Genomic DNA, 27,606 nt, shown 5'->3' with positions numbered 1-27,606 from the left:
ATAGAGCAAAAGTTATTATTTTAACTTCACTTTATCGAATAATTTAAACAATATTCTTTAAAACAATAGTAAAAAATCCATTATTTTTTATTTGGTTGTGTGTTGTTTTGCATTTACTGAGATTTAAGGACTTCAAACTTTGTTCCCCCGTAAATACCTTAAGTGTTTCAATATATGCACATTCAAAATGACAAAATATTGGTCCATCCAGTCCATTTCTGTTGCATAATTAAAAGTAAAAGTCAATACATTTTTAATTATGCAATAGAAATGCTACCATACCAGTCACGGGAAATCACAAATCATTAAAAATAAATAAATAAATAAATAAATAAATAAATAAATAAATAAATAAATAAATAAATAAATAAATAAATAAAGGGGGTAGTGCTGCTGCACGTCAGAAAGCTGCAGCGCACCTCCAAGCCTCTAGATGGCCATCAGGCACAAAATTGCAGTAGGACTGTCTGCGAGCGAAGCAGCAAGTGTCGATAAAGGCTAACGGTTGGAGCTAACCTGTGTTTGTATCCACCCCAGTTTTGGGGTGTTAGTTCGATATTAGTTTTCTGGCTTTTTTTGGGCCGGTTTTATTTGCCAAAAGATGCAGAAATATGAAAAGCTTGAGAAAATAGGAGAGGGTAAGTTTATATTAAATCTTTAAAAAATAGCGCTAGCTAGTTTTAGCTAATGCTAGCAAGCATACCGATTTATGTTTTTAATATTCTGTTTTATAAAATCAATACTCTTACCATCATATACCTGAGAAAACATTTTTTTGCATGGATTTTAAACAAGTTATTGCTCCAAGATTTGTTATGTTTTAGCTTTAATGTTTTAAACATTGAAATAAATGAATAGTTACTTAGCTCTTTTGTCATTCGGAAACTTTACCAAATTAAAATGATCGAACTGTAATTTTCTTTGTAGGTACTTATGGGACTGTTTTCAAGGCTAAAAACAGAGAAACACACGAAATTGTGGCTTTAAAAAGAGTCAGACTAGACGATGACGATGAGGTTTGTAAACACAGTTGACAGATGTAGTTTTAGCAAGCTAAGTAACACTGACACAAATCATTCCTTTTCAGGGGGTTCCGAGTTCTGCTTTGAGGGAAATATGTCTTTTGAAGGAACTAAAGCATAAAAACATTGTCAGGTCAGTTCAATGTCAATATTATAGTTTTAATTAAACGGTGAATTACATCGTAGTATAAATAAGGACAGTAACCATCACGGCTTTTTCTGTTATCATCAGATTACACGATGTGTTGCACAGTGACAAGAAGTTAACCCTGGTCTTTGAGTATTGTGATCAGGTGAGTTACTACTTAAAGTACATTTCTCTGATCCCTTTCAAATCTAATGTGTATCACACATTTAATGCAGGATTTGAAGAAATATTTTGACAGCTGCAATGGAGATCTAGATCCTGAAACTGTGAAGGTTAGAGATAAATCTTCAGCTCTTTTGAGTTATAACATCCTGTAGTAACAATCTATATATGCTGAACCGTAAATACACATCTGTTTCTTTGCAGTCATTCATGTACCAGCTGTTGAAAGGTCTAGCTTTCTGTCACAGTCGAAATGTCCTTCATAGAGACCTGAAGCCTCAGAATCTCCTCATTAACAGAGTGAGTGTTTACTCATATTTGGATACTGATTTTACTACGGCATCTGTGTTCTACAGTAAATGAGTAGTTTGAGTATTTGTGTAATGTTAGTCTGTCTGAAGCAAATAAACGATAGTAATAATGGCTTTTTTTTCTCTGCTTGTGCAGAATGGAGAGTTGAAGCTTGCTGATTTTGGGCTGGCCCGAGCTTTTGGTATTCCAGTGAGGTGTTACTCTGCAGAGGTTGGTTGTATCTTATGGCACCAGAAGCTAATAAGTGACCACTTGTGGTAAAAATTGTAGGACTTGAATATGCAGATATTTTGGCTTCTTTTTTTTTAAAATTATTTGAAGAGTAAGGAGTTTTGTTCGAAGCAATTTGACTAATAATTTAACTATTAAGAAATAGCCAGGCAGGAATGGTTATGCTGAGGCTCTCTGTGGTTTAGTAAAATAACGGTCATGTTCTAAGATTGTCGTGGTGCCTTTAACACCGTCGGGTAACGCGAGTGGGCAGGAGGTAGAAAGGAGCGTGAACGCCCAAAAAAAACCTTTTTTTTTCTTAGACTAAAACCACCCATTTCTGCATAAAATTAATTAAATTTGCGTTAGGACACTCCTACTATCCTGTGAACTATCTGTTACAATGACCCTATGTAGACAGGAGTCTGCATCAAAGTGAATTTGTTTCCATCATCTCACTCATCTTAATTCTGGGTGTTTGACAGACAGAAGTCTATTCAAGGTTGTGTAAAATGGTCAAAAGATCAAAGGAAAGATAACGCTCATAAATAATTAAAATAAATAATTAAATAAATATCCTGACAGCATTTTGAATCAATACATGTATTGCCAAATGAACTATCGCAATATTTCGGCGAAACCATTTTTTTTCCAACCCCCCTTAGTGTTGCAGCTCCCTGTGCTTTCATTTCTGTGGGAAACTGACCCTAATGGCTCTTTGAGAGGTACATGTTTGCAGACCCCTGAGTTCGAGTTTTGGTTTTAGTTTTCTGCATCATTCAGTCTTACCAAAAATGAAATGAGAGCAAAGCAAGTCGTTTCGGTTAATGAAATTATATTTTTCAACTTATTTTATTTGTGAAATGGCCTTTAAGGACAGAGTTGTGTTTCAGTCACATCGTTTACATCTGCAATTAGGGTGGTTTTTGCACATTTTTAGCTGAAAAACAGCGACTTTTAAACAGCGCTCACTCTTTAAAATGCAGAAGATTTCAGTTGTTGCTTTATATTTAGTCCTTCTGCTGAACAGTGCCCTTTTGTCTGCAGTATTTGAACAAAATATGGGGGGGAAATGCCTGCATAAATATAATTAGTTCTGTAGAAGATGTGCTTGTTTTGTACTTACAACTGAATCTCATTTATGAATCCAGCTCAGAGGCACGGCGGCGCACAGAACCATGTCTGTAGTACTTTCCTTGTTTTTCAGTGCTTCTGAACTTCAGTGTAATTTTTGCAGGTGGTGACTTTGTGGTACCGACCTCCAGATGTGCTGTTTGGTGCTAAACTTTATTCTACCTCCATTGACATGTGGTCAGCTGGATGCATTTTTGCAGGTTAGTGTGTAATTTGTGACTTGATTTAAATAGGAGATAAATCTTAACTATATGCATTATAATAGATGTCTATTTCAAATCGGCTAGAACACGGATCATTTAAATCTGCCCGTGTCCAGAAAACATTTTGTGTTATTTTTTATTTTAAACTGACTGTCCCTTTAATAACAACCGGAATTGATTTGTTTTATTTTGCCTTAAAGGAGGAACGCTTTTCTCTCCAAATATGTATGCATTTCCTGAATTATGCCTGTTTACATCCTCTGTCCTCCACTGAATGTAAATGTATGCAATGTCTGGAATTGGGTTTTGCATAAGTAAATGATCATACTGCGGTGGTGAAAAAGACGTCAGCATCGAGCACATAAATATCAAACACAGGTTTTCTTGTACTCTAGTTGGGATATTGTCTTCTGCAATTAATGTAAATCTATAGGATCAACGTATCAGCTGTGTAGGATGGTTTACATTCAGCCTTGCTGCCAGCTACAAAGCATTTCATGTGTTGGAGATTCAAAAAAAGAAAGGAAAATGGTGGAGCCGTGGGCTTAAATATAGAAGCTCTGAACCTGGGATTAAAAGATGTGATCAGCTGTCTAGCACTTCCTGTTTTGTCTAACATATGATGCATTTTTAGAAACCAGATGAAACCTCATTGCTTATTCTGCCGTGTTTCAGAACTGGCAAACGCCGGGCGCCCTTTATTCCCAGGCAATGATGTCGACGACCAATTAAAAAGGATCTTCAGATATCCTTTCTTTTTTTCTTTCAATATTTTTACATGCACTGTCAGTAAAAAGCCAATTATTCCCATTGTATGATAATAATAATCTGCTTTGAGAAACATTCTTCTTTAAGTGTTTTTGATACATTGTTGGGTACACCAACGGAGGAGCAGTGGCCAACAATGACAAAACTTCCAGATTACAAGGTAAATTAATTCATCCAACTTTTATATCAATTTACTTTCTGAATCAACTGCTAACAATTTTCTTTTTTTTTGTTTGTTTTCTTGCCAGCCATATCCTATGTATCCAGCAACCACCTCACTGGTTAACGTGGTTCCAAAACTAAGTAATACAGGACGGGATTTACTACAGGTACTCCAAACGGGCCTCTTTTTTATATATTGAGTTATTATAGGGGGTTTCATTTTAATGTGATCTTTGAGGAGTTTACATGTTACGCTGTTTAAAATCCTGTACTTCACTTCACTCACTTGAGTTGACGTAGTGATACTTGGAATTTGTTTTGGGTTTTTTTCTAAGAATGTTTTTCGCTCATTAAAGTTTTTGTCTTTGATCTTATCCAGAATCTGTTGAAATGTAATCCTGTCCAGAGGATCTCTGCAGAGGAAGCCTTGCAGCACCCTTACTTTGCCGATTTCTGCCCACCATAAAGGCTGCGCTGCCCCCGCCGAGCTGGAGCTGCAAGAATGAATAAATAATCCTTCAACCTGTCTGGTAGTTAGGACTCATTCAAATAAGGCAAATCCCCCGACTGGCTTTCAAACGCTTCGCTTTTGCCTCTGTGTGAAGCAAAGCCTCAGTGGTACTTTATTTTTTATTTTTTTTTACATTGGAACCATTTTATACATGCTTCCTGATTTACAACATTAGATACATTCTATAGTCTTTAATTTATTTCTCTTTTTTCCCCCCTCCAAAATCAATTTAAGACCATAAAATAAAGAGAAAAATTGCAAGTTGCAGTGTTTACAGTTCACTTCATAACATGGTACCAGTTTGCCATGAGCTAAATTACTTTAAAACCTAAAGCATTGGCTTTTCAAATGAGGTGAACTCATTTTGAGTCCTCATGCAAAAGCAAAGAAATGAAACCCTGCAGGAAATGAGTCTGAAAAAACTGGATGTCATTGGAGATGTTTCGGACGAATCGGAACATTTTTTTTATTAAATACCTTCCTGTCCAGTAATTAACTAAGACAGCTACTTTTAATCGTTGTAGACGGCGGGTTTACACGACAGACAAATGTCAGTTAGTAACTGAAAAATGCTTCACCTTTTTGTTTAGGTTTAGAGCTTTTTTTCCTGTTATTTGGGTTTCATCAAAGCAAAACGGAACAAAAGACCTTCAGAGAAAATGTTTTGTTTCTGAAAACTGAAACTGCAACCAAATATTCGGCCTCTATTTATGAACACAGATTATTAAACCGCTTACACTACCCCCTTCATCCTTTTCTTTCATCTCTGATCCCAGTTTTCTTTATTCCCAGAAAAAGGAACTTTTCATTCTTTTGGTCTGGCTTTTGATTTTCCGTTTTGTATGGTTTTGGGGCACTTTGTCACAGAATAGACATGCTAAACGCTGGCAGTCCAGATTACAGCTAATCCTCAATAAAAAGCCTTTTATATATTTAAATGACCAATAGTGACACATTGCTTTTTTTTATCATGTTTATATGGTTTACTGGAATGCTTTTATAATTATAAATGGCAAAAAAAATCACTAGTTTTTATTTCCATGTTACACAACTGTCATAGTAACATTAACTTGCTGCATTTTTTTTTAAAATTTCAAATTTAACTGCTTTTTTTCTTATAAAAGTGAAAATACTGAGTGCAATCTGAAGCAGCTCTCTAAGAAGTTAAAGTTTTACTGATGTTGGTAAAACCAGTTGCATGTATTTATTAAGGATGTTTTAAGTACTTTTACTTTGGCAGTTAAGCATTTTGTGTAGAGAATTTAAAATAATTATTCTTAAATTCCACTTTTTTTCAGTATTTAAAATAAAAGTTGAATGCACATAGATTAAGTTATATGGAGAGTTTGCTTTTTGTACTTTTTTTTTACAGCTTTTGCACTTTGCCTTTTTTTTGTTTTTTTTGCTTTTGCTGGTTGAATTTGTGACATATCATTTAACTGTGAGTTTAAACCAGGAAGTATTTCATGACTTCTGCATAAAAAAACATGCTTGCTTTTTCTTTCAAAGTAAATAGCTTGTCTATTCTGTCCTTTCAAGTGTTGTAGAAAACATGAATTGCATGTTAAAAAAAAAGAAACGTGGTAGGTGTGCAATTCCAGTAAAGATGATAGAGGAATGTTTTAAAATACATTCACTGCTTTGCTTAACAGTTTTAGATACAATTGCAATAAATCAGCTTTTATCTGCTTGCTTGATTTTATGTTTGTGAATGTTTCTTAAAGTTTTGCCTCTGTTCTATACATTCACTTAGGCTGGCCCAAATGTCTCTACTGTAATCTGAAAATCAATGCTCTAAAACACAGTTCGACTTAAGAAAGTACAAGAAACACAAAGCTTTTTGTTGACTTTAACTACATTTTCCGCTCTAGTTTCCTCAAATAGATGGCTGTGATCACATATAGTTTTATTCACTAAAAGGTTATGGATGTATATAAATATATATTATAAAACAATTAACATCTGTGCATTTGATCAAATTAGTACCAAACTAAATTTAACGATTACAGGTCAGCTGTTAAATGATCGTTAAGTTTGAAACTCAAGTGCCATTTCTATATTTTATTAAAATTTTTAATTCATTCCAGCATGTTTTATGCATTTGGGAGTTTATTAGCATTGCCAGCGATATTTTAACGTTACGTGTTCATATTGTATTTCATATTGGTTCATTCAGTTTGAGCAGAGAATTCATGCATTACATTTTCCAAATGTTCTGGGGGAAAAAAGGCATGAGCACTAAAGGAACGCCACTTTTGTGATGTATATATATTTATTTATTTTTTATTCAAGATGGCAGCCTCTTCCTGAGGTCAAAAGTCAAGGAAACTTTGGTTGTGGTTGTAGACGTGTGTGAAATTTCATGAAGATTGCTCAAACAAAAGTTTCTTTTTCTATTGTGGGAAAAATATGTAAATCGGCAAACTTCCTCTGGCTATCCCAGATACGTGTGTTTTGGTCTTGATTTTGAAACATTTTTTGAGCCCATAAGAGTTTGTTTTTTCTTGCTATGATGTAAAAAAATTCATTTTCACCGTTTCCTAGGTGCGTACAACTTGAGATGAGTTTTCATGTCAGAGGTGCAGTAAAAAAAAGACAAAACAATGTGAATCCTTAAGTCCAGGACTTCTGCAGGACAGAATGAAGAAAAGCTACAAGGAGTTTTGTCTGATCACATCTCTGGTTCATTTTAATGTCTAGTAAAACTCATCTCCTGCTTTTACCGTTTGCTTAATGTTTTATTCAGTCAGTTCTTCCAAGATTCTCAAACAACACATTTGTTCACTTCTCGCATTATTCGATACCGTGTGTTGGTCAACCTTGAAATGTCCAGCAAAGCTCGATTTACTACTCACTACTCGTTTTTAAATGTATTAACTACTAAATGTACATTTCAGAGTTAAAATCACATATCTACATGTAAATGCACATTGAGCATTTGGAGCCAGATGAATCGACCTGGGTCCCTCAGAAGCGCCTTCCTGTATAAAACTACTTTCACTTGAAGCTGCTGATAGTTTTTAGGAACCCTTTTTTCCCCCCCTCTTTTCCTTTCCAAATGTTTTCTGCTATTTTTTGTGTCACATCAATCCAGGAGGATGCAGAGAACACAATTCTTGATTCATCTGACTCGGAATTACACCTTGGACAATACAAAGTGAAAAGCGTGGCTACCAGAGATACAGGAATACACACTTTGATCATGCAAGGAGGAAAAGGAGCCGTGGGCTGAATATACTTCATTCAAGAGAATATTAGTTTCATTTGGCCATAGCTATGTGGTAACGATCAATGGAGGATTATTAAATGAGCGTAAATAGTTCAGTTATAGTTTCTACCAGCTCAGGTACACTCTGCTGTTGTTTACACAGGTAGTAAGGCAGGGGGTGGGGACAGAGACCGTACTGCCTACTTGCAGAACATCAACAGTTTTCAATCATTTGTGGGTCGCCGTTACACACTTTAACCCAGCATGAGGCACATTCAAGATCATCACAGCAAACAGCATCATCGTGTATGACAAACTGGCAGCAGTCTCTCCGACCTTAACGGCGATGCTCACGCGTTGCAGCGTCTGCATCCTACCTAGAAGCAATGAAATCAAAATCTGTCCGTCAGTTTTCCGTGTTTTCGTGAAACGCCACTTCTGTTTGTTTGTGTGTTTGTAAAGCTTTCAAAAATGTCTGTCCTGAAAGTGGTCTCCGGCTCCGGTCTTCTTGATATGGTCGTGCAGGAGCTGTGGGCACATCATGTGTAACAGTTAAAACTAGAGCCTCAGAAGGCGCCCCCACAACCACAGATGTCCAATCATCGGCTCTCAAGTGATGGCTGATCTCCAAGAATTTGTGCTTCACATCAACAGTCATCTAATACAGAGACAATAGAGTAATACAGCTACAGTGTTATGAACACCACTTAATGCGACAGTTTTTATATATTTACGCTTCACATTAAAAAAGAGGGAAAAATAAAAGTTTTCCTTTAACAAATGCAGCCCTGTTGCTGTCGTATCAAAGACTTGAGTGACAGCGGGACGTTTTATCAAATGAACAGACTGACGCACAGAGCAGAGAAAAAGTTACAGATTTTCAATCTACTTGTGACTTATTCGGAGTAACTTTCTGCTTTATATAACTTGTGGTGATGACTTTATACAATGCACTCGCTGTTTAAATAGCCAAACCGAATGGGGCTGAGGTTCAGCTTTGAGGCAATGTGTAGTTAATGATTAATGACCCAAACATTTTTTTAAGAGGGATATCTACCTGTGATTGCAAGTATTTACACATTTCCATCCAGCAAGTTGTTGTTACTAGAGCAGATGAGATGAAAAAAAAATAGGTGGAAAAGTTTAAAAATCAACTGAACAAATGCAATCCCTTCAACCTCACATGAAAACCTTTTATCGTCAATGTGTTCAATACTAAACATTTGATGTTTAGGCTTCAACAAATAAAATTTAAGGTTAAAATACAACTTCTTGTCTTAAATATGAGATATGGACTCTTGCACACTGCAAAAACTACATCTTGAGAAAGTAAAAATACCCTTAAAATGTTCTAATTTTTAATAAAAAACAATCCTAATGAAGTTTTTTAATTGGAAAATAGTCTTATATTAGGAAAGCTTGTCTTATCCTTGGTGGTAAGGCCATTTTCTTTTCCCATTGGCAGATTTTCTTGCCTATATGTATATAAATTCTAAGAACTGTGACTTTTTTGACCTGTTTTTGCAGTGCATGTTTCTTGCTGGAGCCTGCTGAAGTAGTAAACAGCATCTAATCAAAATATTGAATTTTTCAAGAGGTTTACATTTGATTCTGGCTCGAGTTAACATTTTTCCAATGATTTTCCAGAGTTGACCTCTAGTTTCAAGTCTTTTTGGAGAACAGCACAGGGTTCATTTTGTCAAAGACAGTCTAAGATAGAGGAAACTAATGAAAGACACCAAAATGTGCTTCATGGAGGACCTTGGGCCAACTTTTGTACATTCCTTTAACAACTGTTCGGTTACATTCAGAGGCGGCCCGGGTATTGTTACTCAAGTAAGAGTAATGTCACATCAAAGTAATATTGAAACAAACAACAGATGGAAAAACGACTTCAGTTACATTTTGAGTGCATCTAATTTACAGTTTCAAACTTCTGAAAAAAAAATAAAACTGAATGTGCAAATTACTGTATTTCCAGACTAAATAAAAAAGCAACAACAACATTCTGTTACATTCTTTTAAGCATTACCAAGACTCACAGATTTTCAGAATAAAAGACTCTCTTTTCTCTATTCTGTCTGATCCAATAGGAAATATAATTACTATACGTAAAGTTTTAGCCTCAAATACAAAAGGGGTTTATACAAATATACACCTTGTGTGTCTGAACTTTCATAACCTGCTATTGTAAAAGTAAAATCTGTCCAACACAAAAGTCTTTTTATGTGTTTTTTCAGCTCCTGGTTAAATCAATGAAAAAGAGATGCACAATATCAGATTTTTATGGTGTCCAATATTTCCAAACACACGTTGGCCAATATTGTTTTCTGGCCTTTAATTTTCATATTTTTTTAAATCCTTTTTTTTCATCAAACATCCCTGCTCCAATCAGCAAGTTTGTGGTCCATCGTGGACATTTCAGAGCTCCTCCACTCCCCCGATGTTTGGACGTTTTTTGCCAAAGTGCTGATGAGGATTGGACAAAATCTTTTTTTATAATAACCAGTTATGATGATACTAATACTGCTCAGATTTGATTATTTATGTTACAAAGTAAACAGACATTGTAGCTGAGTGAAATACTTTTTTATCCATATAAATCTACTCCAGTAGAAGTTAAAAGTAAGGTGCAGGTAAACATCTCTTGGGAATACTTTTTTTTAAACTACATTTCAATAAAGTAACTGAGTAAATATAACTTTTTATCACCCATCCGTACTTACATTTAAACATGACAAGGCCAGAAACCCCATTAATGTTTCAAGCAATGACCAGAACTTTCCATGTTCACAAAATTTTTAGAAATGATTTGATATTTGCTGATGTGCGACTCTTAATTTTTTTTGAACTGGGGGGGGGGGTCTGAGTTACGATCAGGGCTAAGTTAGCACTTAGAAAAAACCCTAGTGATTTTTTTGTCATTGCTGGAAATAAATTGAGGTGTCAAGGGGTCAAACTAGCTTCTTACATTTGATCGTTTCCCTAAACAGCAGATTGTGAAAAAAAAAACGACAGCCATTGAAATATAATAAGCTGTCTTGTTGCATGCTAACCTTATGTGTTGTGCAGTGAGTAAAACGATGAAACAAAACCCAATGTTTGCTTATGTACAAACAATCAATCATCCTACAGGGTTTTTAAATCAGTAAGCACAGTTTTTTTCTTTAAGTAGTGAAGCATTTTCACAGCTTCATTGGAACAAAAGGCAACACGAAACACCAGTTCAGTGTTTGGAATACAGTCTTACAGTATTACTGGACACAAATCAAAGGACTATCTCAGCTGGATCATTTTAGGTTTCAAGAATACCATTTCCATGTCTGGAAGAAATTTAATTCCACCAAAAACAAAAGAAAACCGGAAAAGACACGCGGATTGTCATGCCTCTGATGTTGGACATGAAGGTACAGAGTCACATAAGAAAAACCAACAGGAGAGGCTAAGTCAGAATTTCAAAAGATCACAGTGAATATGCTGGAAACTTGGAACTTGATTATAGATATGACAACCATTCGGAGGCCCAAGAACCAATCAGTTTATAGTTTGACTCAGATTTTCACAAAAAAACAGTTTGTTGCTTCAATTACTGTTATTATTTTATTATTTTTTTTAAGAATCTTAAAATAAGTCAGAATTCCTTTTTATGACAAACCGAGTCTTTGTAAATGATCCAAAGTGACTGGAAAACAAAGAGAAAGAGAAAAACAAAAACAGACGTCTTAACACGGCAGACAAACCTGAGTTGTGTTTTGGAAGTGGTATCATCATCATTTTTTTTTTTCAACTACCTGTGTCAACATAAACTCAACCTATTTTTGCTAAATGCACGTTGTTTCACAGTTTGCTGTCTAGTCTCCAGATGTGCCCCAACACCCTTACTTTGCGTTGTCAACAGGCAAACTCCTCAAAGTTGCCTAAAGTCGGGTGACGAGGTAACATGTTCGGCGTGAATCCGAGGCTGTCCGAGTGACTCCGGAGTGTGTCACAGGTGCTCTGCAAAACACAGGGGGGGGGGCAGGGAAGACGAGTTCAACCATGTTAAGGGAGGAGTGATGTAGGGAGAGGCGGAGTCACAGAAAACCAAAAAAAAAGCAACACGATCAAAGGTAGAAAAAAGAGGAATAAAGAGAAATTATGCCAAAACAGGAACATTTTAACGGAAAATTAGACAAACAATTTTAAATGGAGGATGAGGAGTTGTGGAGATCCATGAATGGATGAACATATTCTCCCAGTTTGGACAAAGTGAGGAAATGAGGAAAGATGTCATGGAACGGCGGGAAGAAAAGAATTAAAGAAGGGAGAAGAGAAAGAAAACAGTTTTAGTCCTTTTTCTGAGCTAACATTTAAAATGGTGCAATGCTTTTAAAATCGAAATATCGAAAAACTCTGCTCACATGTAATAAACTACTATGAAAAGCAAATATTCATAGACCCAAAAGTGGCTATTCCCGCGCATAAAACCACATCACAAAGATTTCACGTAGTTATGCCAAATGTAGAATGTGTGGGCAGCAGGAGCAAAAAAATCCTCTTGTTCTGTTTTTTTTAACACTAAAATCTTTTTTTTTTTTTGATTTTTTTCACCTACAGGGGGGGGGGGAACAGTCATTCAGTGGAAGGAGAAAGCTGTAATAAGTAAGAATCGTAGAGAATCCAACCAACTCTTGTCTTCATCTGGGCGGAGAAACGCAAACACACATCATGACTGAATCTTCTGACGAGGCAGAATACTCACTGAAGATCAGAGTTTAGTCTTTTTCTTTCATTTTTTTTTTTTTTTTTGGGCAATTCCCAACAAAATCCCTGTAAGCATTTAGACAACTAAAGGTGGGATGATCTCAGGGATGAATGAAAGAAAGGGACAGCAGGGCAGCGGGGTGCTACCTGGGGGCATGATTAGTCGTGACACCAGGGCTGGTTGGGTTCTCTTGAAAATCCTGGAATAGACATGATGAAAAGAAAGATGTGTGAGGGTGACTGAAATGAAACTAAAACACAATGCAAATGCTAGAAGTTCAACTCATGAGGGCACATCATGGCAAAAAGGTTTCAGCCGCTCAACTAAACCTGGTTTTTGGTTGAAGGCCGGGGCGACAGAAAACGGCTGTTGGCTCTGGAGATGTTTATGATCATGGAAGTTAAAGGAAGAATTACATTAAAACTGCTGTTTTCAGCCGGTAGTTTGAGTGAAGATGCAACAATGAAGTCATAGCTGAACAACGGATACAGTGGCACACAAATGTTTAGGTACTGCTGGTCATCATTTCTGATTTTGTAGACAGTGGAAGTGGCATCCATCAGAGTCTGTGAAGTTTAAAATGTCTCTGAACTAACAAATCAGTGTTTGCGATTTTGATGGTTGCATCACGGCCAAACAAGGTCTCCGTAGAACAACAACAAAAAGCGAAGAAGGCCAATTTGACAGAAATTGCAGAAGAAAACAGAAATCTGTTGTGTACAGTGCCGAAGGCTTTTGATTATAATAGGAGCTGAAACGATGACAGAACTTGAGGTGAACTGCTCTTGAGTTTCAGAGTACAATGCATCGTGGAGGTAAAAGGAGAGATAGTTTCATTTTACAAAAAGTGTAATACTTGCAGCTTTCACCTCTCGCAGCGACAACAGCCTTCATCCAAACTTTACGTGAAGATGATCGAGTGGGAGGCACCGAACTACATTCAAACCTCATTACAACAACAACATTTATAAAAAACATCTCATTATCCAGTTCTGCCAAAAAACATCTAAACTATTTCTTTTTTTCAAGCTTTTTTTTTATTGTTTGTCTCGTTTCAGAAGGAAAGACCAGGAAATCCAAATACACCGGAAAAATGTCCAGTTAAAAAAATATTCATTTTCAAAAAATATCATTTTTTCAGCTATAAGTGGAAAAGTCTCCCATTTGAAAACCTGTCTTGGTAAGAGCTTCTAAACTACTGTAAGTTGTAAAGTTTTTTTTTTTTTTTTAGATATTTAACATAAAATGAAACGTGTTCAAGTTCAATTTAATTCAAAAGGTATTCAAGATTTATCCCCTTGAAACAAGTCCTTACAGCTCAATAATAAGTTACTAGTAATATGTTTGTTTTTCTTCTCATATCATGTGTAAAAATATATTTAAATTGAAAAATAGACAAAAAATACTTGGTGATATTTTGTATTTTTGCAGTATATGAAGTGCTGAAACTTCTCAGACTTTGTGCTGACAGTCAGCAGAATCATTTATCTAGAAATACTTTCAGCTTTCAAATGCTATTTATGGCCACAGTAACTAAAGCAACAGTCATATTTCCAAAACAAGCTTAAAATAATGATTGTAATCAAGAATGGCAGGTTTGGACAACTTGAAGCACAGCAGAGAAAAGCAAAAGCATTTTGACCAGTCTGTGCCAGATTACTGCATGCCGCTGTATAATGTATGCAAAAACATAAGGTAAAGGAGATGATTTATTGTACAAATGGCAAACATGAATGGGTGATTGCAATACATTTCACAGTGTTAGAAAGAAAAAGAATAAAGTCCCTATTTTTTTATTATTTTTTTTTACTGTAAGTCTCTCTAGTTTTCTATGTTACCTCTGTTCTGCAAGAATAAATAAACTTGTTTATTAATCCTTTGAGTTGCTAAACTCTGAACCCGAGGCGGCTAAACATGCAGGAGCGCCGTCCTCATGCAGACTCCAATTGTAAGAATTTCTCCCTTAAGAATAGGAGACGACTTATTTAGCCTCCCATCCTGTTGCCTCCTGTTGCTCGTTGCAATGTCTGCATTTCTATGCCAACAATAAAAATAAAGACATAACTAAAAGAAAAAAAAAGTCTGAATAGTTCATTAGCACAGGAACAAACAGTGTTTAACTTTAGTGAGAAAGCTGCACGATCTCCTTGTAGGAAGAAAGATCTGCAGGAGAAAAACATGGCTTGGAAAAAGTGCATTAACAGCTATATGAATAATAGGCATGAATTAAATATAAGATGAATGTGGTATAAGTCAAAAGTAGCAGCAAGCTCAGACGTCAGTCCACTGTTTTCTACTGAAAACCCGCCGTTTTAATAAATGATGAAGTTGATTCCCCTGCATGTGCTGAACAGCTGCAGACGGCAAACACTCACAAGGTGAGTTTCTCCCATAAATCATTTCCTAACAAGCCTGCAGAAATCTGTCACGGGGGTGAGTGGAGTTGCCTCTAAATTAATAATTTCAATCCACAGAGCTTGACACAAACCCTGTGACGCGGTTTCTCATCGCTGTTGCAAGAAAGTAAAGTTAGTTTTGCTGCTTCAATACTTCAGTTGAACAAGCTGATCACAGAATGGCACTTAACAGCTTCAACACTTGTAATCTGATTACAAGCATTGCTATTGCTGCAACCTAAAGTGTATTGTTAAGTATTTGTAAGGATAATGGGAGTTAAACGCACTTATGAAATATGGGTGATGCTGTCGTACGGTGTCCTTACGCCGCACTCGACCCGTTAGTGAGGTGAGAGTACTGGCTCCATTCTGGCTAAAGTCTGCATGCATGATGTGTACAGTACAGGTGTTACTTACCAGTACACAAACGCAAACTACTCTCTGTTTAATTTCCTCTTTTCTAACAGTCAGGCTGCCTGCAAGAAGTAATACTTGTGCCCAAATGTTGCATGTAGACAGCCCACATCCACCCGTAAGGGCAGTTTTGACTCGGACAGAAAACTATGATGTAACGTTATCATTCCTCTAAGTAAACCCCAAGTACATTGTAAAGCTATTGTTTATAGTAGAAATGCCACTTTGTGAGTGGGATAGATGAAGATAAGGAACGTAGCCTCAGATAATAGGAGCGGTTTATGAGTCACGAAGAAAAGTTATGTGAAAAGCCGGTTAGACCTTTCATTTCTGCACGCGTGTGAAACACAGAACCCACTAGAAGAAAATGCACTAGATACTCTAGCAAAGGCTACGATAATCATTACAGATTACAATCTGTATTCCGTTAAAACCATCTCAGACATCTCTCATTACACAGGCCACCTTGTATCTGATTGTCATGATTTAATTACTGAAAACAATGTGTTGGTGTTATGAAATCTAAGATGCTGCTGAATAAAAGCATTAGCCGTGTTGGGAAATGTTGGAGCAACATCAGCTTATCATTTGATCTGGGGCTTTCTTCAAGGCAAAAAGAAAAACAAGTTACCAGATTGTCACTCGGACAACGCTGCGGCCGTTTCTTGCGCAGGAAGTAACCCAGAACCTTATCCTTAAACACCTAAATCCAAAAAAACAAACAAACATGAAAAACATTATTGACAAATGACAATAAATTACATTACTAACATTTTATAATCAAACTCCTCATTGGGTTATTTATCCTTATAGTCTGCAGCACCCAGAGACTAGAACCCTTTGGGAAAAACCCTTAGACTGGATACTTTTATTTCAAAAACAGTTTTTAAAAGGAAAAAGTTGCTGTAACCTAGTTTTAAGATTCTAATTGTTTTTAATAATTTAATTATTTTAATGATAGTCTGTTTTATTGCTGTTTTATCCGAATTGTTACCCTCCATGTGTCTCCTGTAACTCGTTTCATTTCTCTTTCTCAAAAGGTCTTGTCTTTTGTCAGGCCACAATTAAAAATGAGAGTTTTTTTTCTTAATCTACCCTGGTTGGATAAATAAATCAAAAGTAGTGACTGTAATTCAACCATTTTTCTTGACAATCTGAAGGATGGTGTGTTTCAATCATTTTCTCATTGCAGGGACAATGGATATGACTGCAAATGTCTAAACATGTCTTCAGATTTGTGTCTTTGAAGGTGCTGATGTCTTCCACTGTTTCTCTCCATTCATCTACATATGACTTGACTGATTTGGTGATAATACCCACGGTTTTAAAACCCCCACCTTCTCACCCTTTTGTTTTAGACTGAAAGTAACCTTTTTTGAGACCCACTCTGATGAACATGGGGTTTTTATTATGTTCTTGTGGCATTTGTTTTGATGATGGACATATTTAAAGAAAATTAAGCTTAAAATGGCATTTTTGCATATTCTTTTATTCAAATTGTTGTGAATCAGGAGCAGACGAAAAAAGTAGCTGGAAAAAGATTGTATTTGTAACATAAAAAAACAAAAACAAACAAACAGCGAGCTCTCCGCAAAGGGGAGGGAAAAGTTCTTCTGCACCAATGGTCCCACCCACAACTTGAAGGCGAATTGTGATAAACAACTGCCGCTCTGCAGAAACTATGTCCAAGAAAACGACACAAGTTTTTGGATTTTGGCTAAAAATAGCATAATCGTAGCTTAAATACCACTGAAAAGATGATTAAAATAGATCAAAAAATTATCTGAGCGGGACTTCAAGCATAATTTTTTTTTTTTTTTTTAAATCTACCGTGGTACTAAAGGAACAACTGTTCCTTGACAGCATAACTGCTATCATGTATGCTAAAGTGATTTTGTTGATAAAAAAAAAAAAGAAAATAAATTTAACTTTACCTCATATAAGTAGTCAAATATTTCCAGTATTGTTAGAACACTGGCTCCAATGAATAGCCCCATCTGACCACCAATGTCACCTGGAGAAAAGGTAAAGTCATTACTGCACAATGCACAAACCCATCGCAGCGCAGTCACATATCAGCATATCTCTGCAAATAATCTGTGCAGAATTGTCAAAATTATCTACGCCAACGCCGCATCTCATCATCAGACCCAACGCCGCTGCCCTTGCGAGAGCATCAGATTACGAAAATGTGTTCAGGCTGTTTCACAACTTCAAAGATGAGACCTCAAAGCAGCAGACGTGAATTCGCAGTGTGAAATGTTTGATAGGGAAGAGAAAAAGTCTTACCAAGGAGCCCTGCGATTTCATAGGCCTTCTTCTGTTCAATTTTCTCATAATTCAGAGCCTCAAAGAAGATGTCCAACACCAAAATATTATCTCTGCAAAGAGATCAGTCGGGGGCATACCCAGCTAATGTTACTTTCTTCAATTTTGAACCAAAAACTAATGACATTTCACCTTTCTTGTTTACTGTCATTGTTTTTTGTTACATTGAAGGTGAACGATGGAGACTCAGGTAACAGTGTTACAGCACATCTTGAAACAAAAGGAAGAAAATAAACTTTTACCTCAATACCTGACTGATAATTATTAATACTTACCCAATATACTGCTCAGTTTTGTTGAATTTCTTAGCCAGATATTTAGCAGATGCCTTACTGGGAATCTTAACCATGGACAGTTCCTTGCCATAGCGAGTCATGTTGCAGGGTGTCTCACAGACACAGTAATTGTTGTCTTTCTCTACCAAAAAGTCTGTGGATGATCAAAGTCATTTAACAAATATTGTGATCGCTATAATAGAAATCAAACAAACCTGCTGAGGCTCTCAGCTTGTCCTAAAAATAACTGCACAGACAATAGGAATACATTCGCTGCCATCGTTCACTTTCCATGAAAGCAAATGATGACTGAAGCCGTAACACTGAACAGAGAAGGAAGGAGAAAAAACTCCTGGAATTTATTTATAATATAACAATTGAAACACACACAAAAAAAGCCACACAAATCTTGGTAATAGAAACTTTTTTTCACTATAGATTGCTTCAGCACTATTTCAGATTAAAAAAGGGTTTTTAAAAACACTTTATTTTAAATCGAATACGGGGTAAGCTCACCTAAGGCTGGGTCAGCACAGTCTTTGTACTGGTCAGGTGTGCAAACTGTTGAAGTTCCTGGTAAAAATGAAAGCAAAGAGGAAATCCTCATGTTTATTTATTTATGCGTTTATTTAACAGGGACAGTGCACTTTAAAGGCATGGCTGCAATGCAGCAGAATTAGCCCAAAGGCTATTTTTCATCTGTCGTCCCCGGACAGGTGTTAAAATCGTCAACCTAAAAAGTGCGAAGCATGAATTAAATACATTAATAGAAAATATACATGTACAATAAACAATCATTTAAAATACATAAAACATGCACACAGTGAGAGTTTATGTCAGGGGTGTCAAACTCATTTTGGTTCGGGGGCCACATTTAACCCGTCTGATCTCAAGTGGGCCGAACCATAACATAAAAGCAAAATAACAGCTTTGTTTTAGTTTTTTACTCAGTTGGAAAAAATGCCTCAACCAACATAGCAGCCTAATCACTTGGGGCCAATGGATCTCAAATAAAATTTATTTCAATTAAAGAAAAGTTGGTCTTTTCAAATTAATACAGACTGAATATTTTACATCTGACATTGAAGCAATCCAGAAACTTTTCTTTATGGTGAGTCTCTTAGTGATGCTGAATGTTATATTCTTTAAGCACTGCAATGTTGATGACATACAAAGCATTTGGGGTTTGCATTCAGCTTCGTGAAAGAAAGAAAAAGATCTGTCCATTTTTCCTGGAAAGCTCTTCACTCCACTTCACTTTTTGACAACATTTTGGTCATTAGGGTGTCACTAATGATCATCCTTATAGCAAGTTAACAGCGGTAAGGCTCATAGGGAACCAAAGTGCATCCTACCCACTCTCAGAGCTGTAATGTTACACTCTTGGCACGTGCAGAGATATGCTGTTTCAACTGTTTTTCCTTTCCTTTGCTCCCCCCAGTGGCGGAATTACACATTTCGGTTATTTCTTTAAAAAATCATAACTCGCCAGAGGAATGGACTAGAAACTTGCTTTCTTTTTTAATCATCCTTATAATTTTTACTCTTCATGTGTTGGCCGGAGTAAACCACCTGGCGGGCCGGATAAGGCCCGCGGGCCGCATGTTTGACACCCCTGGTATATGTGGTGAAGTCTCTAATAATGTGAGGAACTGGGTTCCACTCTTGTGCTGCTGTTATGGAGAAGGCGCTCTGGCTGAAGGCATTTCTCCGCAGAGGAACTATACAGCCTTGACGAACTGACCCTCTTGTCACTCTTTGGGAGAAGGATCTTATTTTAAAAAACTGACTGAGTGGAGGGGATGACAGTCCATTAATGATTTCATAAAACAGGCATAGCTTTGTATACTTAATGATGTTCTCCCAACTTAACAGTTTGTGTTTTTGTAAAATGTCACAGTGATGATGTCTTAAAGGTTTTTTATACAGTATTTTAATTGTTTGTTTGTAAACTCCAGAGGTTTTAATGCTGATTTTTTTTGCCTGCGACCAGGTAGTGAGGCAGTGTGTCATATGGGATAAGATCATTGCATTCATGAACATTGTAGCAGCTACGTATGTACGTTTTTTGTACGTTTTCCCCTTTTTAAAAGATATTGACAGTCTGTCGTTCTGATGGTAGGTTCATTTGAACAGTGAGAGACAGAAAATCACAAAGAAAAAACCATGAAAGCAACTTTAAGGACTTCATACACATTTATTTACATTTCGTTGAGTGAAATAAGTATCTGCATCTTCTTGGCGGAAAGACGTTATGACAAAAACCCTTATTAGCAGCACAGAGGCCAGAGGCTTCTTGAAGTTGAGGTTTCTGCAAACATGAAGAGGATTTTAAGTCCCTGTTTTATGATTTCTAAATCATTCAGATTTGGGTGCTGTTGCTTAGCAACTCTATACTTCAGCTCTTTCCATAGATATTCTATAGGACTGACATTCAGGGACTTGATGGGTCACTCCATGACCTTGATATGCTTCTTCTTCAGCCAATCCTTGGTTGTATGTTTTGGGTCTTTATCCTGTTGGAAGACCTATCCACCACCCATTTTAAGACTCCTGGCGCAGGGAAGGAGGTTCTCACGTAGGATTTGATGGTACAAGGCTCCGCCCATCCTCTCCGTGCAGAAAAAACCCCACAAAGCATGATGTTTCTACCTCCACGCTTGACAACACAATGAGAGCTCCGTTTAGCTCTCATCTGACCATAACACCTTTTCCTAATCTCTTTCTTAATCATGAAAGTGTTGACGAACTTCAGGTGGGCCGGCACATGTGCCTCCTAAAGCAAAGGGACTTTGTGAGCACTGCAAGAGGATAAGCCATTCTGGTGTGAAAATTCACCAATAGTTTTCTTATTGACTATGGTTCCAGCTGCGTTGAAATCATTAACTAACTCCTGCCGTGTTGTTTTAGGCCGGACAACAGGCTGACAAAACCAAACAAATGCGTCAAACAAGGCAACAAAAAAAAGATCTGACCCACCAGGCCCGATCTGGTTTGGAGCCCCAGACCTACAGGTGGATTGATGGTCATGTTCTTGTACTTTGGCACAGTTGCACCAACATTTGTCCCCTTAACCTCCAGCTTCTTGCCAATGGTTTTGTAGTCCATTCTGGTTTTGTGCAGGTCTACAATCTTCCCCCTTAAATCCACCGAAAGCTCTTTAATCTTTCCCATGTCGGAGAATTTGGAGTCTGATTGATGGACTGATTCTGTGGACAGGTGTCTTAATACAGGTGATTAGGTCAAACAGGTGTCTTCCATTCCAGTAACTGGAGGAATAGCAGAGTCTAACTGCTTTGTGTGAACCAGAACTCTTAATGGTTACTAAGGAAATCAAATATTTCCCTGAATGAAATGCAAATACATTTTTAGAAATTCTTTAAAGTGAATTTTTGATTTTCTTTCATCTCTCATATTTCTTTTAAATAAACCAACCATTAGGAATGACTGACTGTCAAGGTCTCTTAAAGTGTTTAAATCTCCAAAGTGATCAAAGACTTATTTCTTCCACTGTATGAAGTAATAAATTAGGTGTTTCGCCGGCCTTTTCAATTCCTACCTGGCATGTGAACCATCCTGCAGTTGCAGTTCTCCAGCAGGTACCGGGTTTCACAGTCAATGCGGCATGCAGTGATGCTGTATGTGGAGAAGAATTCAGAGTCTATCGGGGTGGACTTACAGTCTCCCCAGGGCGGCGGGAGGTACTGAAGCTGAAAGAGTGGAAGCGCACAGATATCTCCTCAGTATATCAGCTCACAGGATTACCACAAATAACAGAATGCAAGCCCGGTGCAGCAGGAAGATAAAAGAGGACAACAGGCTGACAAAAACCAAACAAATGCTTCAAACACGGCAAAAAAAAAAAAAAAAAGATGCATTCATTGTAGCACAGCATGTTTGGTTAGAACAGCAGTGTTGCTCAAATACAACAGCAAGCACGGTACATGCAGAATCAATGCAAATCAAGTCCCTAATAGGAAGCAGAGTACCATGGGAACAAACAGGCTGAGGAACCTGGGAAATATGTGGTTTCAGACAGGACACCACAATCAAAAGGACAAATTTTACAATTCTAGCAACAGGCATCAAAAGAAATGGGGAAAACAAAAATATTTTTATTGTTCTGATTTACAAAAAATGAACTGAGCACACTTTAATCTCCATGGAGTGTACAGTATATTGAATTTTACTGATTTAAATAAGTTCTGAGAAATAACCTATTATTCCTAAGGCTTTTTTACCCTCCATAGAAAAAAAACCTTATCAAAATCTTCCACAGAAGTTCAAATGATCGACAGTTTTTAGAGACTCTTTTTGCTTCAACGGCTTCATTCAGTATAAACGTCGTCTTTAGCCTGTTTAGAGTGATGCTGCCTGATGGAGCCTATCCCAGCTGTCACTGAGTGAGCTGCTTCATTCAAGTGTACAATTAAAATTTCCTATTTCAAACAACCTTATAACATCAGCTAATTTTAAAAGCTTGCAAAGTTTGGGTTCATTTTAAACTTAGTTTGAATTTTTCAACGCCTTTGCAGAATTTTTAATTATGTCTGACATTACTGGTTGGTTGGTTATTACAGTGTGTGATCCATAAAATTTGACTAAAATCTATTCATTTTTTCCTTTAAACAATTTTTTATAATAAATATTTTCTAAAACTTGAGCGAGCAATTTTTTTGTTTTTTGGACTTGGGCCCTTAATTTGTTTTTATAATGTTGATTCTGTTGAACTTTATACACTTTATTTTTGTTAAGCCTTTAAAAAGTCACTTTTTAGAACAGCCAAAAAGAACAGAGCAGACCCATACTACACACAGAAATGTTTTCTTCAGCAATAATTTAATTTTGATTTTGTGACATCTTCAGACTAAAAACTCCTCAAATCAAGATCAAATTTGTTTTCTTATAAGAACATATATTTTAAAATGTACTTCAAAGACCCACTCAGATGAAAATACTGTTTTTTGTGTTTTTACATGTTGGTTTGGCATTTTCCTGATGATGGAGAACGTATTTTTAATGCAGAAAATTCACTGGGTGGGCCACAAGCTCCAAGTATGCAAAGGGGGTGGGGTCTAAGTTGGGGGTGGGACCGCATGAACATTCCCACGCACAAAGTAGAGGCACATTTCCAATGAACTCCTGCTGCTCTGCAGAAACGATGTCCAAGAAAACGACTCAGTTTTTGTTTTTTTAAATTTTGACTAAAATAATTATAACACCACTGGGAAAACTTTGATTGGAGTGGGACTATATAGCTTAGTTTCCACTAAGCGGTCCAGTCCGGTCCAGTTTAGAATGGTCCAGGCAATTCAGGTGAGCGTTTCCATTCAAAGTTGGACCGTCACAGCGTACGCGGGGTGAAACTATCAACAAAAACACCGGAGGTCATCCAGCAGCTATTTTTTTTTTCTCCTATTGGTACTTTGTACGGAGCCCGTGTCCTGACCGAACAAGATAATAATCTGTGGGAACAAGATATATTTTTATATCTTAATGTCAGGACACGGGCTCAGTAACTTTGTATATGCAAAGCATTACATTTTGTTTGAGAGAAGATTGCAGACAGTGAAGAGGCTTTCTTGGCGCTTTCTTTTGTCATAAAGCCAATTAGTAGGTTAGCTCCACCCTAACCGGTCCATTCCATTTTTCTATGAATCTACAACCAATAGGACCCCCCCAAAGTGGTATGGTTTAATCTGGTTTAATGGATCCATTTTTAGTGAAAACACTTCAAGTACCAGACTGAACTGGACCAGACTCAGTGGAAATGTGGCATGTGTTCCTTACTCTATAAGTCGTTCACTTTCAACAAAAACAGCACCCAGCATCTCTCTGTTGCTATGGCAACAAGAAACAACACATCCCCCAAAGTCCTTCAGAGGTACATTCTTCCTTTTTATTATTATTCTGAGAAATAAATGTTGACATACTCATCGCAATGGAGCTAACGTTCTCTCCGCCAACAAATTCCAGCTCTGTTTTGGTGTGTAAATGCGGCATGTGGCAGACTCAGAAAGGCTCAAACAGATGCTGCCTGCATGTAATACAGATAAACAGAATCATAGCCAGCCAGCAGCCTTAGGATTAGGACATGACTGGAATACATTTGTCTTCTATTTATGCTTTTTTACCCCCTATTTATGCTTTCCGGATATCTACACTTAGTAAGACTTGAGTCGCTGATCGCTGAGTCATAACAAGGCCTCATGAAAAGGAAATTCATTTAAAAACCTTATGGTTTCTGGGTGCCCGCAGTCCATTTGTACATCATACAATCTAACCTCAAACCTCTAACAAAGAAGTAAAACATTTTACTTATGTTGCTCAGACTCATAAAGGCTTTTACTAATTTATAACACATCAATCTGGGATATCATAAAACCAATTGATTTTTTATTTAAGTAATTTATTTACACACTACTAATTATGAGAGCCGGCCAACAATCAATGTTTCCTGCTGCCAAACCGCACAGAAATGGGGACAATCCCAATGAAAGTCCCAGTTATCTCCATCAGCTTTACCCGGGCTAGCACCAACCATCAAACAGCCCCGTGGTCAATACAATGTGACAGAGATTGAATGCAGTCTGTCGAGGGAGTGGATCTAAACTGGCAAACGTGATTAAGCTTTTATCGAACTCACTTCCTAACCCACAGACTCTCATATCTGGAAACGAATTGAAGATGAAAGACCCCGGTGCAAAACATACTGGACTAAAGGCTGAAGTCAATGTCCTCATGGCTCATAAACCTTAAATAAAGGCCATGTTTTTTTCCTGACAGTCTTACACAGAGTGCTATCAGACTGTCCCACTCAGCAAATACATAAAACAATTTTGCAATCTAAATTCTACATAAAAACAGAAGGCAAATAATAGCTTGCTTCAAATTATAATTAAAAGATATGATAAATTACTTAAAAACAACAAATCTACTCACTACGGGTGGACTCAACAGAGACGACAGGACAAGCACACACTGCGGATGCTGTTGCTCGTTATTGCTTCAGTGACACAGAGGGGAGTAACACATTCATTCCTTCGAGGGAGGGGGTGGGATGCGAGCAGATGAAAGTGTGGAACTCAATGAGTGTTGCATTGAAACAATACAGCATTTTGCATGCAGCAGATCCAGTCAGGCATACGCTACCCTCTGCTCTTGGGTGGAAACAAAGGTTTGGAAGCCGGGGGTGACCCCAAAGCCCAGCTCATGGAGGAAAGGCGGCTCTGACTGAGAGTGAATCTGTACCTTTATGCCAGCCTCATAGGATGTCTCATCTAGGGTGAGGAGTGAGGGAACACAGCCCACGTCATTACAGAATTAACAGGAGCCCAACAGAGAGCTAAGTGCGGGACAAAGAGCTAAACGATGATTTAATCTAACCAGAAAAAGAACTTTTTGGTCCAAAAAGAAATAACTTTTACTCTTTATCCTAATGTTGCATGGCAGCTTAGGCCTTAGTCACATGCACCCCTAAGGGGGGGGTTGACCCATACGTCTGGGCTCGTGGATAGGAGTGGCTGTATTTTGGGGCTATGTCTTGCAGTTTCCTTGAGGCTCGTGTGGCCACTTCATGGGACGTCACAACAATGGAACGCACCATTCTGTCCATGTGGTAAGTTTATTGTTAAGTATGTAGGCGGTGTATACTTCACAGCGATCCACAGTCACGCGGTGAAGTTCATACTAATGTCGGCTGGTTTTGCCTGCGACTGTCTGCGAGAACTGCGCAAAATGTCTGAGTAGCGTTTGTACTTTTAAAGCGACGCGATTTATTTTTTACATCAAGTACATCTTGCCCATACACTTGCTGTGTCTGCAAACACACAGGCACATCAGAGGCAGAGGAAGAAGTGGTGGGTTCATCCATCAAACAGGCGAATTGCATTCTCTAGTGCTGCAAGATTGGATATATACTGCACAGTATTTTTCCAGGAACTTGCTCTGTTTTCTATCTAGTTGTCCGTCTCTGTGTAGAGTTAGGTTTTCCTCATCTGCAGTGTTAAAAAAAGGCTTTTTTCTTTTTACTCTAATCGCTCAAAATAGATTCAGGTTAAATGAGGCGATTTGCACACGATTGTACTACGGATGTAAAATTCTGGGTGAAGTCATCTTAGGGATCGGGGCGATTCCGCTCCAATGGCCCTGCGATCTATGCAACCAGGGTGATGACATACAAGTGATGCTGTCGTACGCTGCCCTTACGCCACACGGCAGTAAGATGCTCGCTCCTTACTGGCCGCACGCAAATGCAGAATGGACGGGGAATGCAGGTGACACTGCACGGCCACAAAATACGCTCTGACTGTTAGAAATTAGGAAGTTAGACAGTCAGGCTGCATGCAAGGAGTGCTCACTTATTGCTTGAACAGCACAAATGGGCTCCTTGCACAGGGTTCAGAGGGGATTAAAAATGCGTCTCACCCGCTTCACCCTTATGTGTTGTGCAAGTGTTCTCTATGACCTGTCGCTTGCAGCATGCAAACAGATGTGCATGAACATTTTAGCTCCACGGGTTCACCGTGTCTTTGACCCTGATGTTTGTGTGGTCCACCTGCTTGCCCCGTACAGGTTTACCCATTTTCGGCTCGCAGACTGCCAGTATCCACCCGTACAGGCAGCTGTGACTGAGGCTTTAACTGTAACAATAGAACTCTGACTGATATGAATATCTGAATTTCTCCTCATCAAATCAAGGTGAACACATTTCTTTTAGCCCTCTTGTTGTTAATATTAATACCTAAATATTGTACTTTCAGTCTAAAACTTTTAAATGACGTTTTACTGACCCCTTTATAAAAGCAAAATTTGAACTAAACCGACAACATTGATGTACAAAATGAAAAAAAAAGAAGAAAAGCAGCCTCCCAGGATAATAAAACTTGTCTTTGTGGTGTCCAAATGTCTGTTTCAGGGGATCAAAAATATGCCTAGAATATCCCATGTTATTCTGCTAAAATTAGACAGATTTCACACGATCGTTTGTTTCATGCTGACAAAGCAACCAAGCCGATTAACTTTGGGAGCAAAATCATTTCAATCAGGCCTCATTAACTGCTAAAGAAATGAATTCGATTCCCAGCTCAAGGACTCATTATTTCACAAGAAATGATTAGGTGGTAAAAGTTTTAATGACCCAGGAGCACAATTCAAGAACAAAATTCATCTCTGAGGAAACCATCTCGTAACCTGAAATGCATTGGTTTCCATATAGCATCTCATTTTTTCAGGCAGGTTCTGACAAAATCACTGATAGTTCATTAGATTGAGAGGTTTTGTAGTTTAGATAAAAAGAGACCAAAGCTGTTCTCGTGGAAACACCACACAACTGCTGAAAGACTGTGGATTTGGAAACGAATGTTATCAATTTGTGCTCAACTGTAGGTTTCCATCATTTTCTGAGCCCGAAAGGTGCCAGGGGGTTTCCTGTCTACGTCCATACTGTATGCAAAAATCCATCCTGAAGTCATGGTAATATGTGCACAAAACAGCCGTGGGACACTGCTCTAACCTGAAGGTACTTTTTTCTTTTTCTTTCTTTTATGGCCTTTTCTCAAATAACTGTTCCTGGGTGTTTTCACAGGACAGTTTTTAAGCCTGCCAGGT

The 27,606-nt window shown here is 37.6% G+C and overlaps 2 protein-coding genes across 9 annotated transcripts in view; one reads left to right on the top strand and one right to left on the bottom strand.

Moving 5' to 3' along the window:
• Window positions 1-404: 404 nt before the first annotated feature.
• cdk5 (cyclin dependent kinase 5) lies at window positions 405-6,334 on the top strand. Its single transcript, XM_078934103.1, has 12 exons — window positions 405-638; window positions 928-1,016; window positions 1,088-1,155; window positions 1,255-1,315; window positions 1,386-1,442; window positions 1,537-1,632; window positions 1,780-1,854; window positions 3,092-3,188; window positions 3,867-3,938; window positions 4,061-4,119; window positions 4,208-4,288; window positions 4,501-6,334. Exons 1-12 carry the CDS (start codon window positions 602-604, stop codon window positions 4,585-4,587), a joined length of 879 nt encoding a protein of 292 aa, XP_078790229.1. The 5' UTR covers window positions 405-601; the 3' UTR covers window positions 4,588-6,334.
• Window positions 6,335-7,293: 959 nt separating this feature from the next.
• The window catches only part of asic1c (acid-sensing (proton-gated) ion channel 1c), a 115,636-nt gene continuing 95,323 nt past the window's right edge, over window positions 7,294-27,606 (bottom strand). For 3 of the 8 annotated variants that reach the window (XM_011487004.4, XM_020711162.3, XM_020711160.3), the window contains exons 4-11: window positions 21,557-21,707; window positions 18,514-18,570; window positions 17,998-18,151; window positions 17,684-17,775; window positions 17,329-17,408; window positions 16,026-16,097; window positions 12,731-12,783; window positions 7,350-11,836 (exon numbers count right to left, since the gene is read on the bottom strand). In XM_011487004.4, the coding sequence (XP_011485306.1) occupies window positions 11,758-11,836; window positions 12,731-12,783; window positions 16,026-16,097; window positions 17,329-17,408; window positions 17,684-17,775; window positions 17,998-18,151; window positions 18,514-18,570; window positions 21,557-21,707 (738 nt within the window). In that variant the 3' untranslated portion in view covers window positions 7,350-11,757. Of the gene's footprint in view, window positions 11,837-12,730; window positions 12,784-16,025; window positions 16,098-17,328; window positions 17,409-17,683; window positions 17,776-17,997; window positions 18,152-18,513; window positions 18,571-21,556; window positions 21,708-25,149; window positions 25,278-27,606 lie in introns of all 8 variants that reach the window. The other 5 variants (XM_023965533.2, XM_023965532.2, XM_078934100.1 and 2 more) reach the window with 4 other exon arrangements.

This window comes from Oryzias latipes, chromosome 17, assembly GCF_053564925.1.
Source record: "Oryzias latipes strain Hd-rR chromosome 17, Olatipes_Hd-rR_3.1".
Taxonomy (NCBI): Eukaryota; Metazoa; Chordata; class Actinopteri; order Beloniformes; family Adrianichthyidae; genus Oryzias; species Oryzias latipes.
This window is presented reverse-complemented; position numbering and strand designations above follow the sequence as displayed.

Excerpts from the sequence above, each read along its gene's own strand:
- cdk5 (XM_078934103.1), top strand. The coding sequence starts at position 602 with ATGCAGAAATATGAAAAGCTTGAGAAAATAGGAGAGG. Across the intron at positions 1,316-1,385 it reads TCTTTGAGTATTGTGATCAG|GATTTGAAGAAATATTTTGA; the intron begins GTGAGTTACTAC and ends CATTTAATGCAG. Across the intron at positions 4,120-4,207 it reads CAAAACTTCCAGATTACAAG|CCATATCCTATGTATCCAGC; the intron begins GTAAATTAATTC and ends TTTTCTTGCCAG.